The sequence below is a fragment of the Pseudopipra pipra genome, chromosome 13 (genome assembly GCF_036250125.1).
Source record: "Pseudopipra pipra isolate bDixPip1 chromosome 13, bDixPip1.hap1, whole genome shotgun sequence".
NCBI lineage: Eukaryota > Metazoa > Chordata > Aves > Passeriformes > Pipridae > Pseudopipra > Pseudopipra pipra.
Window position 1 is genome coordinate 12752325 of NC_087561.1, and position 22050 is coordinate 12774374.

Below are 22050 nucleotides of genomic sequence, written 5' to 3' on the forward strand. Positions count from 1 at the left end.
CCGCGCAGACAAAGCGCCGGCGTGCCGGCAGCTCGCGGGCAGCGGGGCGAGCTCAGCGGCGCAGGGCAGCAGAGACAGCAGGGGCAGCAGAGGCACCCACGCTCCCGGCTGGGCGGCAGGTCCGTCCCCATCTCATCCCATCCCGTCCCGTCCCGCTCCGCTCGGCTCCCGGGCCGCGCCGGCCCCGCCTCCCACCCGGCGGCGCCTTCCCATTGGCGGCGGAGCGGCGGGCCGGCCACGCCCCCGCGCGCCCATTGGCCGCGGCTCGGCACCGCCCGCCCCCGCGCCGCCCGCCCCCGCGCCGCCCGCCGGCGCTCCGGACTGCGGGCAGTGGCGCGCGGCCGCCGCAGCGAGCGCCGGCGGGAGCGGGCTCGGCTCGGCGCGGCTCCGCTCGGCTCTGCACGGCTCGGCTCGGCTCGGTACCGCTCGGCTTGGCAACCCCGCACCCGCTCGCCATGCCCGGCCCTTCCGGGGCGCCGCCGGCGCGGAGCGCCTGAGCGGGCGGCGTTGGCGTGTGCGCGGCGGGACCGCGGCTCCCGGTGCCCGCACCCGCCCGCCCGCCCGCCGCCGGGGCAGCCCGGCGGGCGCTGCCCGCATGAGCGCGGCGGACGCCTGAGGCGGGCGGCCGGCGGCCGTCGAGGCGCGGCGCGGCGGGCGGAGGGGCGGCGCGGCGATGGGGGGTCTCCCGGCACTGCTGGGGGCCGCCTTGCTGTGGGCCGGCGCCGGGGCCCTCGTCAACCTCAAGTACTCGGTGGAGGAGGAGCAGCGGGCCGGCACGGTGATCGCCAACGTCGCCAAGGACGCCCGGGACGCCGGGTTCGTGCTGGACCCCCGGCAACCCACTGCTTTCAGGGTGGTGTCCAACTCGGCCCCCCACCTGGTGGACATCAGCCCCGGGTCGGGGCTGCTGGTAACTAAGCAGAAGATTGACCGGGACCTGCTGTGCCGACAGAGTCCCAAGTGCGTCATCTCACTGGAGGTGATGTCCAGCTCCATGGAGATCTGCGTGATCAAGCTGGAGATCAAGGACCTCAACGACAACGCGCCCAGCTTCCCCACTGACCAGATCGAGCTGGAGATCTCAGAGACAGCCAGCCCTGGTACTCGGGTGCCACTGGAGAGTGCCTATGACCCGGACTCGGGCAGCTTTGGTGTGCAGAGCTATGAGATCACCCCCAATGACCTTTTTGGGCTGGAGACCAAGACACGGGGTGATGGGTCCCGTTTTGCTGAGCTGGTGGTGGAGAAGAGCCTGGACCGTGAGACTCAGTCCCACTACAGCTACGTGATCACAGCGCTGGACGGTGGTGACCCGCCCAACTTTGGCACTGTGGAGCTCAGCATCCGTGTCATCGACTCCAATGACAACAACCCGCTCTTTGAGGAGCCGGCCTACACCGTCAGTGTGCCTGAAAATGCCCCACCAGGTACCCCAGTCATCCGCCTCAACGCCTCTGACCCGGATGAGGGTACCAATGGCCAGGTTCTCTACTCTTTCCACAGCTATGTCTCAGAGCGGGCCCGGGAGCTCTTCCAAATTGACCCCCAGAGTGGCCTCATCACGGTGAGCGGTGCCATCGACTACGAGGAGGGTCATGTGTATGAGCTGGATGTACAGGCCAAGGACTTAGGGCCTAACTCCATCCCTGCCCACTGCAAAGTGACTATCAGTGTCCAGGATGCCAACGACAACCCGCCCCTCATCAACCTGCTCTCTGTGAACAGCGAGCTGGTGGAGGTGAGCGAGAACGCCCCGCCGGGGTACGTCATCGCCCTGGTGCGGGTCTCGGATCGTGACTCTGGGGCCAATGGGCGGGTGCAGTGCAAGCTCCTGGGCAATGTGCCTTTTCGACTCCAGGAGTACGAGAGCTTCTCCACCATCCTGGTTGACGGGCGGCTGGACCGGGAGCAGAGGGACCAGTACAACCTCACCATCCAGGCCAGGGACAATGGCATCCCCTCCCTGCAGGCCACCAAGTCCTTCACAGTCAAGATCACCGATGAGAATGACAACCATCCCCACTTTTCCAAGCCCTATTACCAGGTTATCGTGCAGGAGAACAATACCCCAGGGGCCTACCTCCTCTCAGTCTCTGCCAGAGACCCTGACCTGGGCCTCAATGGCAGTGTCTCCTACCAGATCGTGCCCTCCCAAGTCAGGGACATGCCTGTCTTCACCTATGTCTCCATCAACCCCAACTCTGGAGATATCTATGCTTTGAGGTCCTTCAATCATGAACAGACAAAGGCTTTTGAGTTCAAGGTCTTGGCGAAAGATGGGGGTAATCCCTCTCTGCAGAGCAATGCCACTGTCAGGGTGATCGTCCTGGATGTCAATGACAACACCCCTGTGATCACAGCCCCGCCGCTGGTCAACGGGACGGCAGAGGTGTACATCCCCAGGAATGCAGGGGTCGGCTACCTGGTGACAGTGGTCAAGGCAGATGACTATGATGAGGGTGAAAATGGCAGACTTTCCTATGAAATGGTGGAAGGAGACAGAGGATTTTTTGAGATAGACCAGGTCAATGGAGAGATAAGGACCACCAGAGCCTTTGGGGAGAATGCCAAGACAGCCTACGAGTTGATTGTGGTGGCTCATGACCATGGGAAAACATCTCTCTCGGCTTCTGCCTTGATTTTGATATACCTGTCTCCAGCCCTGGATGCCCAGGAGTCCATAGGATCTGTTAACCTCTCCCTGATTTTCATTATTGCCCTGGGGTCTATCGCAGCTATTCTTTTTGTCACCATGATCTTCGTGGCAGTTAAGTGCAAAAGGGATAACAAGGAAATCAGGACCTACAATTGCAGGTAAAGACATATTTGTTTCTGTGCACCTGTGGGTCTGCTTTGATTTTTGCCATCGCAGTTACTTTTGCATTTGCTGCTGCATATCTGGTGGGGGTTGAGGGAGGGAGGTAGATTTGCTTTAGGAACAAAAGTGAGGTTTCCGTCCCTCTAAGAGAATTTCCTGCGAAGCTTTAAAAAAATGTTCCCTGGGAGGAGGGCAGGAGAAATCCCTGCCGAGTAACGAATCGACTTAATTGTGCGGCTTGACAATCTGTTGCAGCATCCCTGATTTTCCGCGCTCCGTCGCAGGGAGCGGGGAGAACGGTTTTACTGGGGGCATGACTGCTTCCCCTGAGCAGCCCCCTACCCCCAGCACAGCTCCCAAGGGCTGGTGATGGGGGGAATCCCCCCAGCCACCGCAGCATCTCCGCAGCCGACGGTGCGAGCGGCGCGGTGGCATCCCTGAGCCCTCGCTCGCCGCTCAAAAGAGCTATTGTGCGCCCGCTGCGGCTCCACGCCACGGCCAGCGATGGGGCCAACTGCATAAAATAGTGGCCACCCCCCCTCGCCGGTTGTCCCCGATGCGCAGCTCCAGCACCCGGCATGGCTGGCTGGGCTGGGAGCGATGGGGCGAGGGAGGATTTTTGCAGTGCTGTGTCATTTTGCCCTGGCTGGATGCGTGCTCCGGGGTCCGAAATGCCGGCGGGGAGGTCAGCCCCGTGCCCGGAGCCACTGAAAGGCTGATAGGGGAAATCCAGTCCCCCTGAATATGTAACAGCCTGGCGATTATTGTCTCTCTTTTACTATTCTCTGTGTTACACAAGTTAGGAGACAAATGCTAACCACACATGAATATCAATCAGATGCCATAAAAGAGCAGCTGCAATGCCTCATAAATGGTTTAATCCTGTTACTAGTGAAATAGCCATGACTTCTCCATTCCTTTGGCACTGAGTCGTTTCAGAAGGGAGGGATGGAAATTAATTTTGCTCTACCTTGGAAACGCACGCTCGGCCCTGGCAATTCAGCGGCGCGGGGGGATGTGCGGTCTTTAAAGTTTTATTTACGCAGAAATAATGCCGGAGAGTTCGGGTATTGTACCCCGTTTTCACAGTGTAAAGTGCGTATATAAGCCTTTTTGCTCGATGGGGGAAAAATCATCTGGAAATAAAGGTCGGTCTGTGCTGTATTATGGGATGTCTAGCTTCAAGTGAAAGCTCACAGACCAGATTTCTTGCCAGCTCGGCCCATTAAATGAGGATAGGACCTGAATGGATAAAAATCATGTTGTGGTGGTGCCCCTAACAGCTTCCCACATATGTATAAGCGCTGGGTTTACTGTGACGGCTTAGGGATTAATGAAGTGCGGTTTAATTAAATAATTGGTCAATAGAGAAAGGACAGCAAAATGAATGCCTGCAGGAAATAATTGGGCTCTCGCATTGCCAAACTTAAACATTTAGGTAAACAAAACAATTAAAGCTTCATCAAGCATTGTTAGACGAGTCAGCAGCATATAGATTGTTGGCACGACAGAAATCCCTGCCTTCCCCTGATTTATTTGCACACTCAGGGGGATGCTTGGGCTGTTATCAGTGTGTCTGAGCAGAAGTCAGCTGCAGAGGTGGGGGAGCACCAGGCAGGCTCAGCAGCGGCTTGTGACCATGGGGCACCCTCTCCCCGTGCCTTTAGGCTTTGCAGTGCCTTGATTTAGAGATTCTTCACAAGAGCTGCTGGAGAGTCTTCAAAAATGCATTAATTTATGAGGCATATATGAGGGCTCTTTGACTTGGTGGCATTTTCATGCTCAGGCAATTAGCTTTCTGGAACAAGAATATTTACTCAATATTTGCCTTTCCAGATAAACTATATTGTTTATTCATCCCATTATTTCTGTTGCAGCTATTGGGTTTTTTTTCTTTCTTTCTTTCTTTTTAATGCTGTTATCATAAGAAGAAGAGGAGCAAAATCCTGACTTTCAAATGTGTATTCTCACTGTGGTTAGCATTTGTGTGCTTCCCTGGGAAATACTGAGCTGCCCAATGCCGTGCATGTACAAATTCATGGCAGGGACTGTTTTGTTGCTCACTACAGAAAGAGGAGCCACAGACAGTCTGAGCTCAGCATACCCAGCTAATGCAAGGTGCAAATAATTTGTCATTATTTGCTTGGGTGGTGTTTTGCAGTAACTTTTTTCCTCCGATGTTTTGCAGAACACAAACAAGGCACTTCATCAGTTGATTCTTTTGGCAGGTGGGAAGCAAAGAGGGAAAGCAAGGCAGAGGAAAACAAGCGTGCAGTAAAAAAAAAAAGGTCAAAAAGCAAAATTTCTCTTTGCAAAACACGATTGTTGTTATCTGATTTCCAGAAGGTAAAAGCATTTCCCAGCAGAAGGGGATGTGTGTGTCAGGGGGTGAGAGAAGAATGGGATTCAATTGGAGAAAAGATTTCGAGTTATCAGGTATAATCAGGAGATAGTCAAAACACCAGCAATTTATATAAAGCATTAATAAACAAACAGCCTTTGGAGTGTGAGAGAATAGAGTTTGCCAGCTAGGACTGCTTCTGGATCTGCTTTATTTACTGCTATGGAAGATGAACTGGGAAAGAAATCCGCTATTCATTTTGAATTTTCATTACAAGGAGCAAATTAAATCACTTTTAAAATCCTTATTACGCATGGAAATGAATGCAGGTACCCTTTTCAGTTCATGGATTTTTAACATCTCCATTTTTCTCTTCTGTAGGCTGGACTTTACTCCTAGTAACTAAATATCAGCAATTACAAACACTAGAATAAAACAGGGGCATTTTTCCTTCCCATTATTTTTCATATTTGACCCGAAAACGTTACACATACAAAAATAAGCTGAAGACGGTGTCGTGCCACCAAACCCAAAACATGACGTAATGTGCATGACTAAGAAACCTACATGGAGAAGGGGGCCAAGCCCTCTGGGTTTCTGCATGTGTATTTAGCGAGACAGGATCTGGGATGCTCTCAGCTTCTCATTTTCTTTCTGTCCCCCAGAATTGCAGAGTACTCCTATGGGCATCAAAAGAAATCAAGCAAGAAGAAGAAGATCAGCAAGAATGATATCCGCCTGGTACCGCGGGATGTGGAGGAGACAGATAAAATGAACGTTGTGAGCTGCTCCTCTCTCACTTCATCCCTCAACTACTTCGACTACCACCAGCAGACCCTGCCTCTGGGCTGCCGCCGCTCCGAAAGCACCTTCCTCAACGTGGAGAGCCAGAACAACAGGAACGCCGGCTCCAACCACATTTACCATCACACCTTCACGGGGCAGAGCCCCCAGCAGCCCGACCTCATCATCAACGGGATGCCGCTGCCAGAGGTGAGTGCAGGTGGGCAGCCCGAGCCCTGGGAGCATCGGGAGTGCGTCTGTGCCTGGACTGTGCGGACTGCGGAGTGTGGGTCTGTTTGTGTAAGCACTGCCAAAACGAGGTGTGGAGCAAACAGGCAGTGGTGGTTTCTGTGTGCTGGACACCCCAGGGCATGGGAGTGATGGAGGGTGGACAGGGGGGAGCAGCAGGTACCCGCCTTGTAGGTTCTGGGGCAGCCCCAATGTGTGGCTATGGGTGGATGTTTCACCCCCAGACACTGCAGAGAAGGGCCCAAGTGGGGATGGGCCAGGCCAGGCTGCCTCAAGGCTGGAGGTGGCTGCTTTGCAGGTGGATTTTGAGTGTGGCAATGCTCAAGGCAGGAGACACTCGTTGCCTTCACAGCAGTTTTCTGTGTTCTGAAGTTTTCAACAACAACAGTTGTTGAAAGTGGTGTTGGTGGCTGTTGCTCTGGAGGCAGCTGGTTGTATTGGAGACGCTGACAGCACAGGATGCCCCAGTGGGATCACCTGTACACCTGGCCCAGTGCTGTTCCCTCACCATGCAGGACCCTTGCTGGCATGAGAGGGATGTGTGATACCTGCTGAAGGCAGGGAAAGGGGCCACTCTGATCCACTCCATCCTCATCAGTTTCTTCTAATTCTTCGGCTTTCCTGTACATCACAGGCATCATTTAATGTTGCTTGTTTGTCTCTCTTTGAGTTATTGTTTCGTATTAAGCAAAACAATCAAAGGTTTGTCATGTTTCCTGCTTTGAACAGGATAACAAAGCTGAAAAAGCAGTTGAAATATTTATGGCTTGCTCTGTTTTGTGTTGAGTGTGCTGGTGTAAATGCAAAACGATGTTGCTGAAGTCGGTGGAGCTGCTTCAGATTCATCTTGGTGCTATGGGGAGCAGAGCCTGGCCCTCTGTAAGAGTTTGCAGGGCTGCTGGAGAGGGCTGGTGCCGCTGGCCTGGTCCTGTGTGGCTGTATTGGCAAAATGCTCATTGAACCCTGGTGTTTAACCTCTGCTGAGGCCATACAGAACCAGCTCTTGAGAGGCTGTGGTCCAGTGTTGGCCCAGTTTTGGGCACTTGCTCTATGGGAATGACCTGGATATATATTGTATATTCTTCTTGCGTGTTTTCAGCCACAGAGCTGCGTAGGCATTTCTGCTCCCAAATGCTCTTATGGGTAGAGGCAGGGACTTTGCATCTGAGTCTGGATGGGAGCAGTTTGGGATAAACCAGTCTCTGGTAAAATAAGGCAGAAGAGCTGCTAATGAATCCACCAGCTCCTTGTGCTGTGCCTGGGCAGGCTAGAGGTGGGAAATACCACCCTTCATGTATTAGGGGGTCTCCACTGATGCTCAGATTTGCCTGTGCTCTTCGCTGAATACCAGCTGGGGCTCAGGATGCCCAGCTGCCTGGGTTTGCATCCCAAGGTTGTGGGTGAGCACCGCTGTTGGGATGCTGGGGGCAGCAGTCCCTGAGGAATTCCTGCCTTCCTGGAGCAGTGTCCTTTGGAGAGGGTTCTGGTGTGCATCTCTGGCTGGTGCCTTGCTATGGGCACTGAGCACTGGAACATCTTGTCAGCCTCTGATTCACTGCCACCAGTCATAAAATCCATCACATGTTGGCACTATCCAGAAGTGCATGCCAGCAGTGGGAGGTCTGTGGTGGCAGGGAGGAGGGAAGGACCATCAGGAACATCATAGCTCAGCTGATAAAGTTAACAGGCAGCTGCAGGCAGAAGGCAGTGCTGCCCATGCTTTTCCTCCACACAGCAGATAGCCTGAGGTCGCATGGAATGTGCCCTCCAGAGACTCCCCTGCTTTGTCCAGCCTCATGTGAGGGATCTGGGACGGTTGTTGTCTCTCCCTGTAGCTCCAGCTCACCCCATTTCCCTCAGGCAGGTGGGATGGCTGCAAACACTGGTACCTCATGTGGAGAAAGAAGTTTGTCTATTGTAATAAGTGCCCTGGAGTGTCAGCGAAACAGCAGGAGGGTAGAGGGTGGCTCACCAGTCCTGCAAAGGGACCAGCAGCTCTTGGGTGAGAGAAGCATGTCCTGGTGGGGGTCTGCTCGCTCCCTGGGGATGCTTTTGGACAAAAGGGCAGGGCCAGGGCAAGGGGAGGAGAAATCCCAGCTGGAAGCTGTTTGGAAGTTTGGTTTAGGGTGGGAATGTTTATTTTTTTGGCAGAGTCCCAGTGTTATGCTTCCAGCTGTTGCTGGGGAAGTTATTGCGCTGGAGGTGTGGGTTCTACTGGCTTCTAAAAATCCCAGTGACCCACTGAGGATGAGGAGGTTCAGTAGTGACTAGAGTGAGAGCCCTGTCCTAGCACACAGGGTGACATGGAAACTCCATAAAAGATGCTTCCATGGAAGACCATCACAGCCTTTCACCCCCCGTAGCCCATCGCTGCCGTAGCAGGCGCTGCGGTGTGATGCTGTGGCTGTGCAGTGTGCTATTGGTACACCTCTGGGTGATGAGGATTTAATAAACACAGCTCCTGCCCAGAGCTTCCAGAGCCAAACCATTCTCTGCACATCATCCAGTGGTACTTTGTCTGGGCTGGTTTGAATCGCCTCCAGTGATGAAGCCGCTGGCATTTCCCCTGGGAGCCTTTATGAGGTGTCAGCATCGGGAAGATATCACTGCTGCTCCACCTAGGAGTGACTTTTCCTGATGGGAAGGCAAAGCATCAGTTGATAACAGATAAAATACGGAGGTAAATGTGTTGCTGGCCGTGTCACTTAGCATATGATGGTTGTGGCTGGGGGTAAGTGATTGCCTCTGCAGACATGCACTGCCCCAGCAGCGGTGGATTTGTGATGTAGCTGGTCTTTAATGTGAGGCTCATTTAGTTTAACAGTCAGGCACCTTGAAATAAAAGTCCCCAAGGATGGCTTGTTTGTGGAGCCTCAGGAAATGTTTCTTCCCGTGCGGTGGCAGTTCTCTGGGACTGGTGGTGCTGTGCTCGTGCTGGCAGTAATTGGGTTTGTTGGTGCTCCCCACCTTTTCCCTGCTGATCCAGAAAGGATTAACACTAGTGTCTTGTGGGGCTGCAATCCCACTCTGAGAATGCAAAAGAAGTTTGAAACCACCCTTAATAAGCTTTTCCCTTTGGGTGGGGTCAGGCTCGGCTGCTGGCTCTGCTTGTGCCAGGGCACGGCTTCCAAGAGAGCATTGGGAGGCAGTGGGGGTTATCCTGGGGTGTTCTGGCCCTGCTGGGGTTCAGTGGTCCCTTGGGTGCTGGGGTACTGCTTGGGAATGCCTGCCTGCAGCCTTTGAGCATCCTTGTGGCTGTAGGCAGTGATGGCAAAAAGCATTTGTGAGTAGCTCTGGTGATCATGACTGACAGCGGGAGGCTTGGCCCCCGTTAGTGTTTTGAGTTGTTTTACAGGAGGGGGAGTGGGACATGTTGGAGCTGCAAGGGCATTGCCGGTCAGAGGCTTTGCTGCTGCCAAGGGCTCTTTTTTATCTTCCTTCTGAGCTGGAGGACAAGTCAGTTTTGAAACCAAAAGGGCTTGTTGTCAGGTTTTGCATGTATATTGCTGGGACTTCTACCAGGAGATTAAAAATCAAAATTAATAGGAGCCATTAGGCAGCTTCCTTGATAAAAATGCATGTTGCATTGGGATGGTGTGGGAACCGGTCTGAATGCCGAGCCTTTTAGGATCCCGGGAACGCGACTTGCATGTAGAGCAGCCACCCTTGGGTAACACTTACATGCCTGGATTTTGACTCCAGGGTTTAAAAAGTAAACAGTGTATGTGTAATGGCTGCATCTGTGTTTCAGAGACAGTTTTACATCCCAAATCTGCACCACTGTGGGAAACGGTGCCAAAGCACTGTTTGCTGTCCCGGGTTGGGGAATATACCCTGGGGCATGGCAGCTTACTCTGCCCCTTGGTCTCCCCTGGGGCCACCATGGTGGCCAGTCCCAGACAGGACCTGGCATGGGAGAGGCGAGGAGGTGTGGAATGGGAGTGGGCGAGCCTTCTTTGCCAGACTGGATGTGCAAAGGTGGAATTAGCAAGGAGGTTCTTCACTGGGGGTCTGGGATGGCTCCATCATGGCAGCACTGGGGAAGGGAAGCAGCAGTGCTGACATTACATTGTAAGCAGTGTGTGGATCAGTCATGGTCTTGCTCTGGTGCTGCTTTGGTAGGTCCCACTGGAGAAGTGGGTCAAGATGGAGCAGCCCCTGACCCGACAGGACCCGAGTCCTCCAGGCACTCACACACCCGGTGGCTCCCAGACCTGGATCTGGAGCTGGGGGGGGTCACGGTGATCTGCTGCCTCCTGAGCTGATGGCCACCATCAGTAAGATGGGGAATTACTGGTTTTAGTGATAATCCCAGTCTAATCCCCCAACCTTGATACACTCCTGTGTAATCCTCACTCACACTGATTTAGTTTGGGCTCCTCGTGGCTGCAGGGATTATTTGAGGGAGCAAGAGTTGCAGGATAAGGCCCTGTTGGTTTCAGATCTGCTTTGTACTACCTGGAAAGTGTTCTCCTCACTGTGGGAAATGGTTTTCTAAGCACAATAGAGCAATTTTCGTTTCAGGCAGCACCGGCAGCTTTTGCTCTGGCTATCTGATGGTGTTAACTAAAGCACATTTCTACAACACACAAAGATTTTTGTTTTGTCAGAAATGAAATCAGCGTGGCTGTTTCTCTTTCTCTGTCATTTCTCTACTTGTCAATTCTTTCTTCCCCTCCAGCTTATCCTCCTCTTCTCCGCTAGCCTTAAAAAGCCCCCAAAGTGTCTGTTATAATCACATTTTGTGTGTTACAACCAGAATGAATGTACTCACTTTAATATGCTGGGTTTGAGGAAATCAGTTTCTGTCTGGTATAACAGACAATTTGTTATAAACCATGCCATTTAGAAGTGAAGGGCCTTGCTTTAGTGCAGCGCTGGGGAAACGTCATGATACATAATTGGAAGGGATTTGGCTTGTTTCTGAGTAATGCTGCGTATAGAGCAGGGGGAAAAGAAAAAAAGGAGATGATTTCCAACACGGAGAAAGTTTGCGGTGTTGAGACATGCCAGGCAGATGAAATAAGGCTTATTTTCAGCAGGGATAATAATTAAAGCATTATCAGTGATGATGTTCCACTAGCGGGAAGGCTGACTTCGCAGCCAGCGTTGCCAGTCTTGTTTTCTCCTTGGGAGGTCACTGTAACTCAGCACTTTTTTGTGCCTGCGACGTGATGTGCACCGCGACGTGTAAGCACAGGTCACAGCTCTCCTCCTGCCTTGGTGTTTCGGTGCATCCCTCTCTGGGGGCCAGCCCCAGCCTTTATCCTCCAAGAACCCATCGGAGAGGAGCAATGCTTTCAGCTTTAGACAGCCACAGGTTATCTCCGCCCTGGGGACAGCTCCCAGTCCTTGTCTGGGCAGCCAGCGTCACGCTGCATCGCCGAGGACCAGAGCCTCTGGGGTGGGAACCCCAAGCCTCCCCGTCTGCTCTCCCTCCTCACTCCAAATCCCAGCAGATCTCTCAGCTTAACTACTCCCAAAGTGTTTTGTGTATCGCTGTAGGTTCCCTGACCTCTCTGAGCGTTGGAGGCTGACATTATGGAAATCAGCCGCTTTTTATTCCATTCCGAGGTCAGCCTAACCAAATTATACATCTCCTAATGTAATCGCTCCAAGCTGTTGTATGGAGAAATTCATTTGAATACCTTGCAACAGAGATAAATACGCCAGCTCCCATTCATGTTTAACCACGACACCCTTGCTGTGCTGGGTCTTAGGGAAGCCTTTAGTTCAGCACGCTCTGGCTTTTCCTAAGGTCACAGAATCATTTAAGTTGGAAAAGACATCCAAGATCATCGAGTCCAATTGACAGCTGAACACTGCCAAGTTCACCAATTAACCATGTATTTTTTTGTATTGATGATATGGGGCTGTGACCCCATCCTGACAACTCTTCGGGTTTTCCAAGGGTTTTCCAGCCTGCAGTAGCGTCCTGGTTGGGTTGGATCAAGGGGGTTTGCTCCAAGGGTCCGTGGAGGATTAGAGCTGGTGTGTGGTGTGGTGGCAGTAGCCATGCTGTATTTAACAGTAAAACCCCTCTCCTCTGGCAGCAAGACCTGAGTGCTCCCATGGATATGATTATATTGTTATGTATTAAATACTGTGTATTATATCTTATATATAATAGGTCATATGGTACATAGGATCACAGAATCATTTAGGTTGGAAAAGACCTCCAAGATCAAGTCCAAACATTGACCTAACACTGCCAGGTCCACCCCTTGTATCCATATTCAGGTAAAAAGTGTGTATAGAAGTTTTACATATTGCAATGAGTGTGGAGTGTCATATAATCATATACATCTCGTTCGTTTTTATGCTTCTGGTTTGGGTTTTATGGTCCATTTTTACTGAATGTAGAGAGGCTCCTCTTGTTTTCATATAATCCTAGAATGATTTGGGTTGGAAGGTTCCTTAAATATTTCCTCTTAGTAAATTTGAATTTCTGATTCATATTTCTGATGCATAACTTGTGAAGTCTATAAAAAAAGATTTTGCATGGCAGATAAGAATTTTCCCTTAAATTGGGAAAGGTTTCTACTAAGCTTTTTGTAAAATTACATCAAAAGGGTGATATTGTATGCTACTTGTGGGCTTTCTAATAGCAGTTTCCAAGTGAACTTGTGTTGTATTGAGAAAGTTGAACTTTGTGGTTTCTCCATCTCGTTTCCTTTACATATAGCACACGCTCATGCAGAGGAATTGTTAAGGCCAAGTGCAGTAGCCTTTGAATAACCTTATATGCATCTGCTTGGCTGGGTGGAAGAGCTGTATTTTCCAGCTGCCATCTCCTGAAGTCCCTCCTGAGGGCTTTGAGCCAGAGAAGCTCCTCAGCCAGGTGCCCTCCCAGGTCCTTGGGCTCCTGCCCTCCTTCACTGTGCCCTGCTCAGGTTTTTTCTAAATTCCCATCAGCCAGCAAGGGCAGAGCCCGGCCCACCTATCATCCCCTGCCTGCTTCTATCCACAGGCTCTGCCTGCAGGGTCTCCAGGGATGACCCCTCCATCTCTCTTGCTCCTGGGAGCCCTCTCTCCTGACCCCCTTGTCTGCTCTGACAGCAGCTCCTGCTCTCATGTGAGGGCTCAGATGGGCAGGACCCCCATCCCTGCCTGCTTCCTCTTTCCTGCCAGGCTGCCTAGGGGGCTGGGCACGGCTGTGCTTCAATAAATTATTAGATATTGTTCCCAGTAGTGGCTATAGTTGAGTTCCAGTCATTTTCTGTTAATTAAAATACAGGATGGTCTTATTTGTAGCATAAACAGTTGTAATCTGTGTACTTATAAGTGTAATTATAATTTAAATTAGAGCGTGCTCTGAATTGATGATAGATGGGGTGCTCTGCAGGCAGCGCTGCCCTGGCTGTCCCTAGGAGAACATCACTCCAGAAAGGGACACTGAGGCTGTTGATGGCTCCCAATTTTGCTGCTCCTGCTGGGGCAGAGCTTGCCAATGGCACCTGTTGGAGGGTCTGATAGAGAAGAGAGCACAGCATCATTGCTTCAGTGTCTCCCTCTAGTTTCTTGTCTAGGTTTGGAGTAAGATAGTGGCTTATGTCAGCCAGACAAGTGATTAGTGCTGAGCTGTGAAGTGACTCCCTGTTTAACATGGAATTATGGTGAGTTCTCCTTAGGCTGTTGAAGGCTGGAGTGCAGTGACTGCTGATGCTGGCAGATGTGCATGGCAGGTATTGCACTTCATACACCCTCTGATGGAAACCTGGAGCATCCCACAGGTAATCCCAGCGCTCCACCTGACACCTCATACATGGGGCAGGTCAGTGATAAATGGCAGAGGTCAGTGTGTGCTGGAGCCCTCTAGATGAGGTCCTTGTCTCAACACCCTGTTGGTCACCAGAGACCTGGATGTGAATCCTTCGTGTTTCTCACGGGGATCTGGAGCTTGTTGGATTATACCATCTTTTGTAATGGCAGGTGTATGCCACAGGGCAGGTTTTAAAATTCCCGTGTTGGAGGATTGCATTAACCCATCCTAAGTCAGGTATGTAAAATTCCATTAAGCGAAACCCCTCTGGCATTTTCTCACCCGTGCTCAAGCTCTGCAGGCTATGCTAATGCAGTGTGTTTGCTCATCTATTAGAAGGATGATGGCTTTAAAATAATAACATTTATCTTTGGCAGCAGACCTACAATAGTGCACTCCGAGTACAATTTTGTGAAAGGCTCTGCAGATGTTGCCTCATTCAATCTGGGTCAAAAAGAGTGCTTAGAATCATAAAGGTTAGAAAGAGATCAAATAATTCGGTGGTTTTATTGCTGAATAATGTACTTGGAAAATACCATTCACCGTTATTAGACTAAGTGAGTACAGAAAACACAAGACTCAATAGTCATTTCTCAGTATTGGCTGATTTTACTGTTTTTATAATGTAGCTAAATTCCCTGTTATTGATTCTAGCATCGATTATCGATCTGAAAATCTAAATGTATGTGATGGTGGGAGTGCACGGGAGTCAGACAAGTAGGGAATTAGGCTTCCACACCTCCCTGCAGTGCCTAGTGCTGGGCAGCAAACCCGGGGGGAGATTATTGCTGCTTTTGGGGAGCTGTCAGGGTTTTGGGAGCTGTTTTCTCAAGCAAAGGAGAAAAAACAGGAAAATACCCATTATGCGTGTTCTTTTCCATGCCTGAGAGCTTATGTAAACTTGGTGAGACAAACCCAGATGGGCTGGGATGCCGGCACCAGGACGGGGCTCGGAGCCCACGCCTGCGCCTCCCATCACCTGCTCCCTCCTGGACTTTTCATATTCAGATTCACATCTGGATGCTCTGGCAGGGACCCAGCTTAAGCTACATTCAGTAAGCAAATCCGCACGGCTGTTGGCTTAGAAACAGTATCCAAACCTATCTGCCCAGCGAAACACTTTTCCAGGCGTTTGCAAGCGGTTCCTCTGCTTTCTTGTTCTCCCCCAGTGTGGCTGTGTTCCTAATCTGCGGGAAGTACTGTGCTTGGACTGAGATCCCTCCCTGTACAACAACTAATTGCAGGGGTTGGGTTAGTGAGAGACCAAAGCTGTGTCCCATACGGGCTCTGCATCCCGTGGTGAGCCCAAGGACCAGAGCTGGCAGCATCGCTGTGGGAGCCGCAGGCTCCTGCCGGGCTGGGGCTTGTTCAGCCATGCAATGGATTCTTTTGTTTGGAAGAAAAAAAGATGAATTTTGGAATATGTTCATCTCTTGTTCTTTGCACTTAGTTGTTGTCAGCATTAATATGCCATTAACACATGCTCATTAGGAGGAGAATGATTGTACCCTGCAGAGTATGGGGGAAACCTTCATTAGGCACTAACATATTGAACTGAGCTGCAAACTTCACTTGGGAAAACTGGGGAACATTCTGCTCAGCATCAAGTTTCTCTAATTTCTACTTGTTGGTCTGATAAAAGTGCCTCATCTCCTACCATGTGTATTTGGCCAGGACTAGGGGGAGGGATGTGCAGGAGAGCCTGGGCCCAACCTGGGCTCAGGCTCCAGCACTGAAATCCTTCTCAGGACCTCAAATCCATCTTCCCTCAGATCTAAGATGTCCTCATCAGAGCTTATATTGGCACACAGTGAGGACACAAGTGCATGTACCCCCTCCAAGGGCCCTGTCGGCTCTTCGGGCTTAATGAGATGAATTCTTCGCAGAGCTGGGAGATGCTCTGGGAACAGATTTGTTGAGAAAGGAGGTGTCATTTCTACATCCTCGCTTTTCACACTGTAACGACATTTTAAGCGTTCATCTGGCCTTGCTGCCTCCAGTCTCAAGCCATAACCTGCCATGTGTGACAGGGCAATTGCTCGCCCCGGTAATGATTACAGCGGAGCCCGGCGTTGTTCCCTTGTTTGCTCGGCGCGTGGCAGCTCGAGGCATGTGCATGGTGCTCTCTTAAAGTCAATCAATAAGAATAATTGCAAGTTCAGGTGGGGGGGAGAGAAGAAAGGGCTGCAGCAGACAAATATTTGCCGATTAAGACCCTGTTTACATGCAGATGCCTCTGTGATAGGTAAGAAGGGACGTACAGTAGGGACCATATGTGGTATTTAATCAGAATTTATTCTAAATGGGGTGATTTCATAGATTTCCCCAGAGTTGGCAGCTGTCCTCTATATTAAAAGTGAATGTCATGCCTCCATCTCTGCCCCACTGCCCTCTCTGCACCAGAGTTTTGCAGGATTTTTTAGTGTGGGTGCAGTCTGGTCCCACTCCCCTTTGCAGAGGAAGAATGGTATTTGTCAGGCCTAGGTTTCCTGTCATGAATGTGATGAGAGCACAGTCATGTCAGGAGCTCAGGAAGGTGCTGGAGGAGGTAGCCCCTTCTTCTGTCTACAGCAGCCTCAGGAGCAATGATGCTGGGCTGAGTGATGCCTGCTGCCCACAGGACAGCAGTGTGCAGGATCTCCAGCCAATTGTGGGGAGACTCAATCTGCAGGCTGGAGGGTCTCTCTGTCTTCAAAGATGAAGATAGAGAAGGCTAGAACTGCCCACCCCCAGCTCATGTTGCCTTTGGTGATCTGCCCCCCTTTTGTCATTGATCCTGAAACCTAACAATAAGGAAGTGTGCCAAAACCAGAGGGGTGACCCATGATCATCTGTCCCTGACAGGGAGGGGACTGAGGTGGTGAGGTGAGATACCAACACGCAACAGGTCAAGCGTGTGGAAGGTTTTCAGTGTCTACCAGTGCCATCATTAGAAGTACAGCACTGTCTCCTGGTGGCTGGCAGGGCGGACGGACGGACACTCCAGCCGTTGAGGAGGCAGGTCGGTGGCTGTCCTGACTCAACCCAACTTCTGCATGGTTGTTTCTCCTCTGACCCTAATGATGTCTCCCTCTCAGCCTGCTGTGCTGTCTGCAGGCAGAGCAGCCACAGGCTCCCACCTAATCACATCTCTCCATGTTGGAGATGTGGCGGTGTCCGTTTGCTGGATGCTGCATGACTCATGTAATCACCATGCGAAATGCATCATTCATAAACTGTTTAGTGCGACCTTTTGTACAGTAGCACTAATTATTATTATCACAGAAGCCCAGTAAACTAGACTAGTAATTATCAGGGATTTATTTGAATGGACAGCTAAGCTATTCTTGGCAAGTTAGTCAAAGCAGTTGTCATGACAGCCACACAAATGTGTCTTATGAATTGGGTTAATTAGAGTAATTAATAACTGTTGTTTTGCCCTTTTTAACAAGGTATGACTTAGACGCTATCAAAAAATAGCAATTGTACCTAACAGAAATAGTCTTCTTCTAGCAGCATCCTTCACATCACAAAATAAAAGTAGTAAATACCTGCTGGGTTGTTGTTTCTCAAAGAAATGTGTCATGCATCCTTCTCCTTGAGAAAACGCAGAAGGTTAGAGGGTCTGTTGTAATTTTTCTGCTGTGCTTCCTGTCCTGGGCAGTATTACCTGGAGATTGATCATCCTCATTATTGATATTATCATTATTTATTGTAATGCTGGGCTGCACTGAGCCGTTGTCGCAGAGAGGCCTCTGCTGTGCCCGGCTCCTTGCGAGTGGTGAGGGCAGTCCCAAGGTGCTTCTGTCGGTCAGAGCAGGCCCCACAAGGACTTAAAGCCAATTTCAAAGTCATGACCATAAATTATTGTTGTTTTGCTGATGCATTGTCACCATCGTCGTCAGGACAGCGGGTGCCAAGTTGCCGCGTCCTCACTCAGCGGAGCATCTGCTTCTTTTGAAAGGAGGGTTTTGCTGAATAAATGGTTTGGTTTTCATAGAATATCCTGAGTTGGAAGAGACCCATGAGCATCATGGAGTCCAACTCCTGGCTCTCTCCAAAAATCACACCATGATTGTTGTGGTTGTTGCTGATACTGAGCAATGGTGGTAACTAAAGCTCTTAATAGCCAAATAGCACCAAAAAGCCTCTAAAGGAAAAAAAAAACATAGTCCCCATCCCAGGGAGTACCCTGGGCACACCTGTCTGCCTCATAGAGGGTTGTAGCCTATGCCAGTGGTCTGGGTGTTTATCAGCACAGAAGCACCATCTCCCTGAGGACTGCAAGATTTGGTGCTGATTGTTGAAAATGGCCCAAGATTATGGATGCATCTGAGGAATGTTATGTAAGTTTTGTAGAAAAATGACCTGAATAGATGAGTGAAGGCTCTGGCTGGTTCTCCAGCTGCACCGAGCCCTGTCTATTTATATCACCTCTGGGCTTTCAAAGCCCTCTTTTAACTAAAGCTTATTTGATAATGCATGGTTTTTTAAAAAGAAAATAATAATAAAAGAAAAAGGAGGAATAAAAAAAGAAAGAAGGAAAGTGGGAAAAAAAATACCTAAAGAAAAACACCTCTATGAAGAAGGTAGGGTTTTAATGAAGAAATATTTTATACCATTCTCCTACAACCTTAGGGCTAATAGCCTGGAACTGGTACTTTGGCTCCTTAAAAAGCCCAACAAGACAAGCCAATTACGGCCTCCGAAACATTTTTATTTTTAGTTCCTTGTAATAGCAATTTATCCTTGGCTATGGTACATTAACTGGAAGGAACAAGAAGTAGTAAGGTTTTGGCATCTTTGTAATAACCAAAGGGCTGTGTTTACCAGGCTGTTAATAACGTGGGGTGGCTGTGTGCAGGGGAGAGGGCAGTGTGGGAATGGAGAGGGGCATCCAGGTCTGATCCCCTAACCTGGCAAGTGCTTTATTATCATTTATTTCCCTACAGTTTATTCTGGAAGAACACAGGTTCCTGTTGGGCTGAATTCCTCAGTTGTCTACCACCTCTGAGCTGGTAGCATGGCTCAGAGGGGAGGAAAGGCTCTTTGGAGGGTGCTGGTGTGCCCCCAAGGGTGCTGGTACCTTTGGGAGGCAGTGGATTTTGAGGGGGGATGAGCTGAGCTGAGCTGGACTCTGCTCATGGTGCTGTGGTGCCGAGGACAGTGATGGCAGCAGGAGGAAGGCTGGTCCTGCTCAGGTTTACAGCCAGTCTCATGGCTGTAGGGTAATTTTGTGGGCTGGAGAGCTGTGTTTTTCTCCCCAAGTAGGGAAAAAAAAATTAAAACAGGAGAAAACTGGTTTTGATAAAGAGTTTTGTTGTGAGCGAAATTCCCTCGAGGCTTTGAGTGGGAGCTGCCTGAGGCTGTCCTGATTGCAAGCCTTCCCAAGCAATTCCAGATAAACAGTGTAAATGATAACACCATAAGCACGCAGGACAGTGTTTGCCTTGGTTTTATTATCCACCAGTGCTGGGGGATTTTAGCTGAAGCCAGGTGGGAGCTGCTGGTGTGGAGATTCCACTCCAGAGCTGGGTCTGGATGTGCATGACTATGTGCCCTGGGCACGCGTGGAACCAGATCCAGCCTCTGGTGAAGCCACAGGATGAAGACATCTGTGGGGTGTGTAGGTGACGTGTGAAACACTGTCTGCTTGCCCAAAAATCAGAAGAAATGGGGTTTGCACTGAAAAATGGGACAGGGCCAAGGTCCCTGTTCCCCCTGACTGCCCTGGAACTTGCGCACATTCGGGGATGAATCCAGCGGGGTGGCCAGCCTGGCATCCCATCACTCTGATGTGCAGAATTGGCAGCAGCATCTCACACCTTCTCTATTTTTAACTGAGCTGCAATCATTTTTGGTTTTTCTTTTTCCTTCTTTCGTTTTCTTTTTTTATATTTTTCTTTTTTTGCAGTGACAAATCTGTGATTTCTCCTGTTCCCTACAAAACGCATCAGCCTGACCTGCCTCTCCAGAAGGTGAATGACAAGGAGTTTTATTTAGCCCTAGCGATGGGAACGTTTAAAAAAAGGTTCATCTGTTATATTTGTTTTCATTCCTAATGGCAAGAGGCAGGGAAAGGACAGTTCTGAAAGGTTTTTTAACAAATCTGTAAGTCATGCCCCATTACCCTGGGGCTGCTGATTAGATCCAGATTGTTTCTTGCACTACTTAGGGAGGGGTGTAGTCTGTGCTGGGAGCTGCATGCATGGATCCATTACACATCTGAAAGTCCCAAGCATAGGTGATGGGAAAAAACCTTTTATTAGGTTTATTGGCTTTATATCCCTGCAGGGAATTTTCCTTGGCGTATTGAGGCAGCAACCCAGTGCAGAAGGCTGTGCCCCAGGGGGCCAGCAAGCTGAGCCCCATGCCCTTCAATGGGCACGTGGGAGGGAGGCATTGCCCCTGCTGCCCCCAAATCCCTCCTGTCCCAGCCAGGGGGGAAGCTCTGGGCAGCTGCTAGGGCATGGTCAGACAACTGGCTGCTCTTGGTCCAGGAAATGTGTCTATAAGCTCTCCCCTGGAAAGCCTGCCTCACTTCTGGGTCAGTATTTTGATTTTCAATCGATTTTGAGGCGTGGTGTCAAACAGGTGCCTGCCCCAATCGTTCTGATGGAGAGACCCCTGTGCCACGTCCACCAATGAATTCTGGGTTATAGATGCCATCTGGATGTAAGGCAGGTTTTTAGGATTGTATTTTTGCTCTTCAAAACCATACTGTGTATATCTGATCTGTTGACAAGTCCAGCTGGGTGACACTATTTATGGCTTTGTGGGGTGCAGTTTTGGCTTTGTTGTGTGTTGCTGCTCTTGGGATTCAATCTGAGTTTTTAATCCTATACCCTTTTTTGAAATCACTTCTCAGCAGCTCCTTTCCTCTTGCCTCCGATCCATTTTCAAACAAAAAATGACAAAGCCTGTATTTATTTGGGGAGGGGACAGGAGTTCAGCATGGATTAGTGGGATAACTGCACTGTAATAGTCTGGTTTGATACTTCTGCTCACTCTGATGAGCAGAGTGATGCTTAAATCACTCTCCTAGTGATTTCTCTGCAATGCTTTTTATTTCATCAAGAGAAAATGGAGGCTGGACTCTTTTCCTTCGGTGTTTAATAAAGTCCATCAGAACCAAATGCCCTTTATTTAAGCTGCAGTAGTAATTAGAGGGTTGGTGGTGTTAAGTAGCCATAGAGTCTAGCTCTGAGGAATGTTCATTGTACCTCATTAAATTTGAAATTACTGCTTAAAAGACCAGAAATAAATATTCTGTTTATATTTTGGGGATAGTAAATCTAAATGGATGCTGTGTTTGCACATCCTTGTCTCTGCTCGTTCCTGCTGAAGTGAGCGAGGCACTGCTCCAGTAGACTTAGGCAGCAATCAGAGTGTCTGCAAAACAGCCCAACCCCAAACCCAAACCTGGTTTCATTGATCAAGGGCAGGAAAATGATCTGCTGTATTACATCTAATTATAAAACATCAATATCAGATGCTAAATGCACTTACTTTTTCAGAGACGCTATGTTGGTAGTTCACAGTTTGCAGTCTCCTGTATGGGAGGCTTTGGCAGCAAGCTGGGTGTGGGGAGATGGCTGCAGAGGGAGATGCCAGAGGTCAGGTCCTTTCAGCTCTTCCAGGTGACTGGCTCTTAAATGCTGCTTAGAAGCTGAATCGCTTCATGTTTTCCTTCTGTCTTGCCTGGGGCTGTTGATGGTCAGAGGTTCGTCCTCTGCCCCTCTCCCCCGGCTTGTGCTCTGGTGCCCATGTAGCTGGAGCTACTCATGGACACAGGTGGACAGACAGGTCCTTTCCAGAGGCCCTGAGCCTGTGAGGGTCTCAGAGCCACAGCACAGCTTGGCTGTTGGAGGAGAGGGTGGTAGGCTGCTTGGGGGTGACACAGGCATCGCTCTCCTCACCATGTCCATCAGCATTTGCTGACTTTCCCCCACAGTGGAAGCCCCAGTAGCTATTTGGGTGACGTTTGCACTGGTGTTTAACCCAAAGCCTGCTCTTACATCTCTGACACAATGCCAGGTAGTTGCCAATTCTGAAAAGTTAGGAAATGGGAAATACAGGTCTGCTTGCTGACACACCTTCCAGGCTGTGGCCACGGTG

General features: G+C 50.2%; 1 protein-coding gene across 2 annotated transcripts in view; it reads left to right on the forward strand.

Annotated features, from left to right (window-relative positions):
• Window positions 1-658: 658 nt before the first annotated feature.
• Window positions 659-22050, forward strand: part of PCDH19 (protocadherin 19) — a 58779-nt gene continuing 37387 nt past the window's right edge. For both annotated transcript variants that reach the window (XM_064670103.1, XM_064670104.1), the window contains exons 1-2: window positions 659-2814; window positions 5825-6152. In XM_064670103.1, coding sequence (XP_064526173.1) covers window positions 674-2814; window positions 5825-6152 — 2469 coding nt within the window. In that variant the 5' untranslated portion in view covers window positions 659-673. The remainder of the gene's footprint in view (window positions 2815-5824; window positions 6153-22050) is intronic.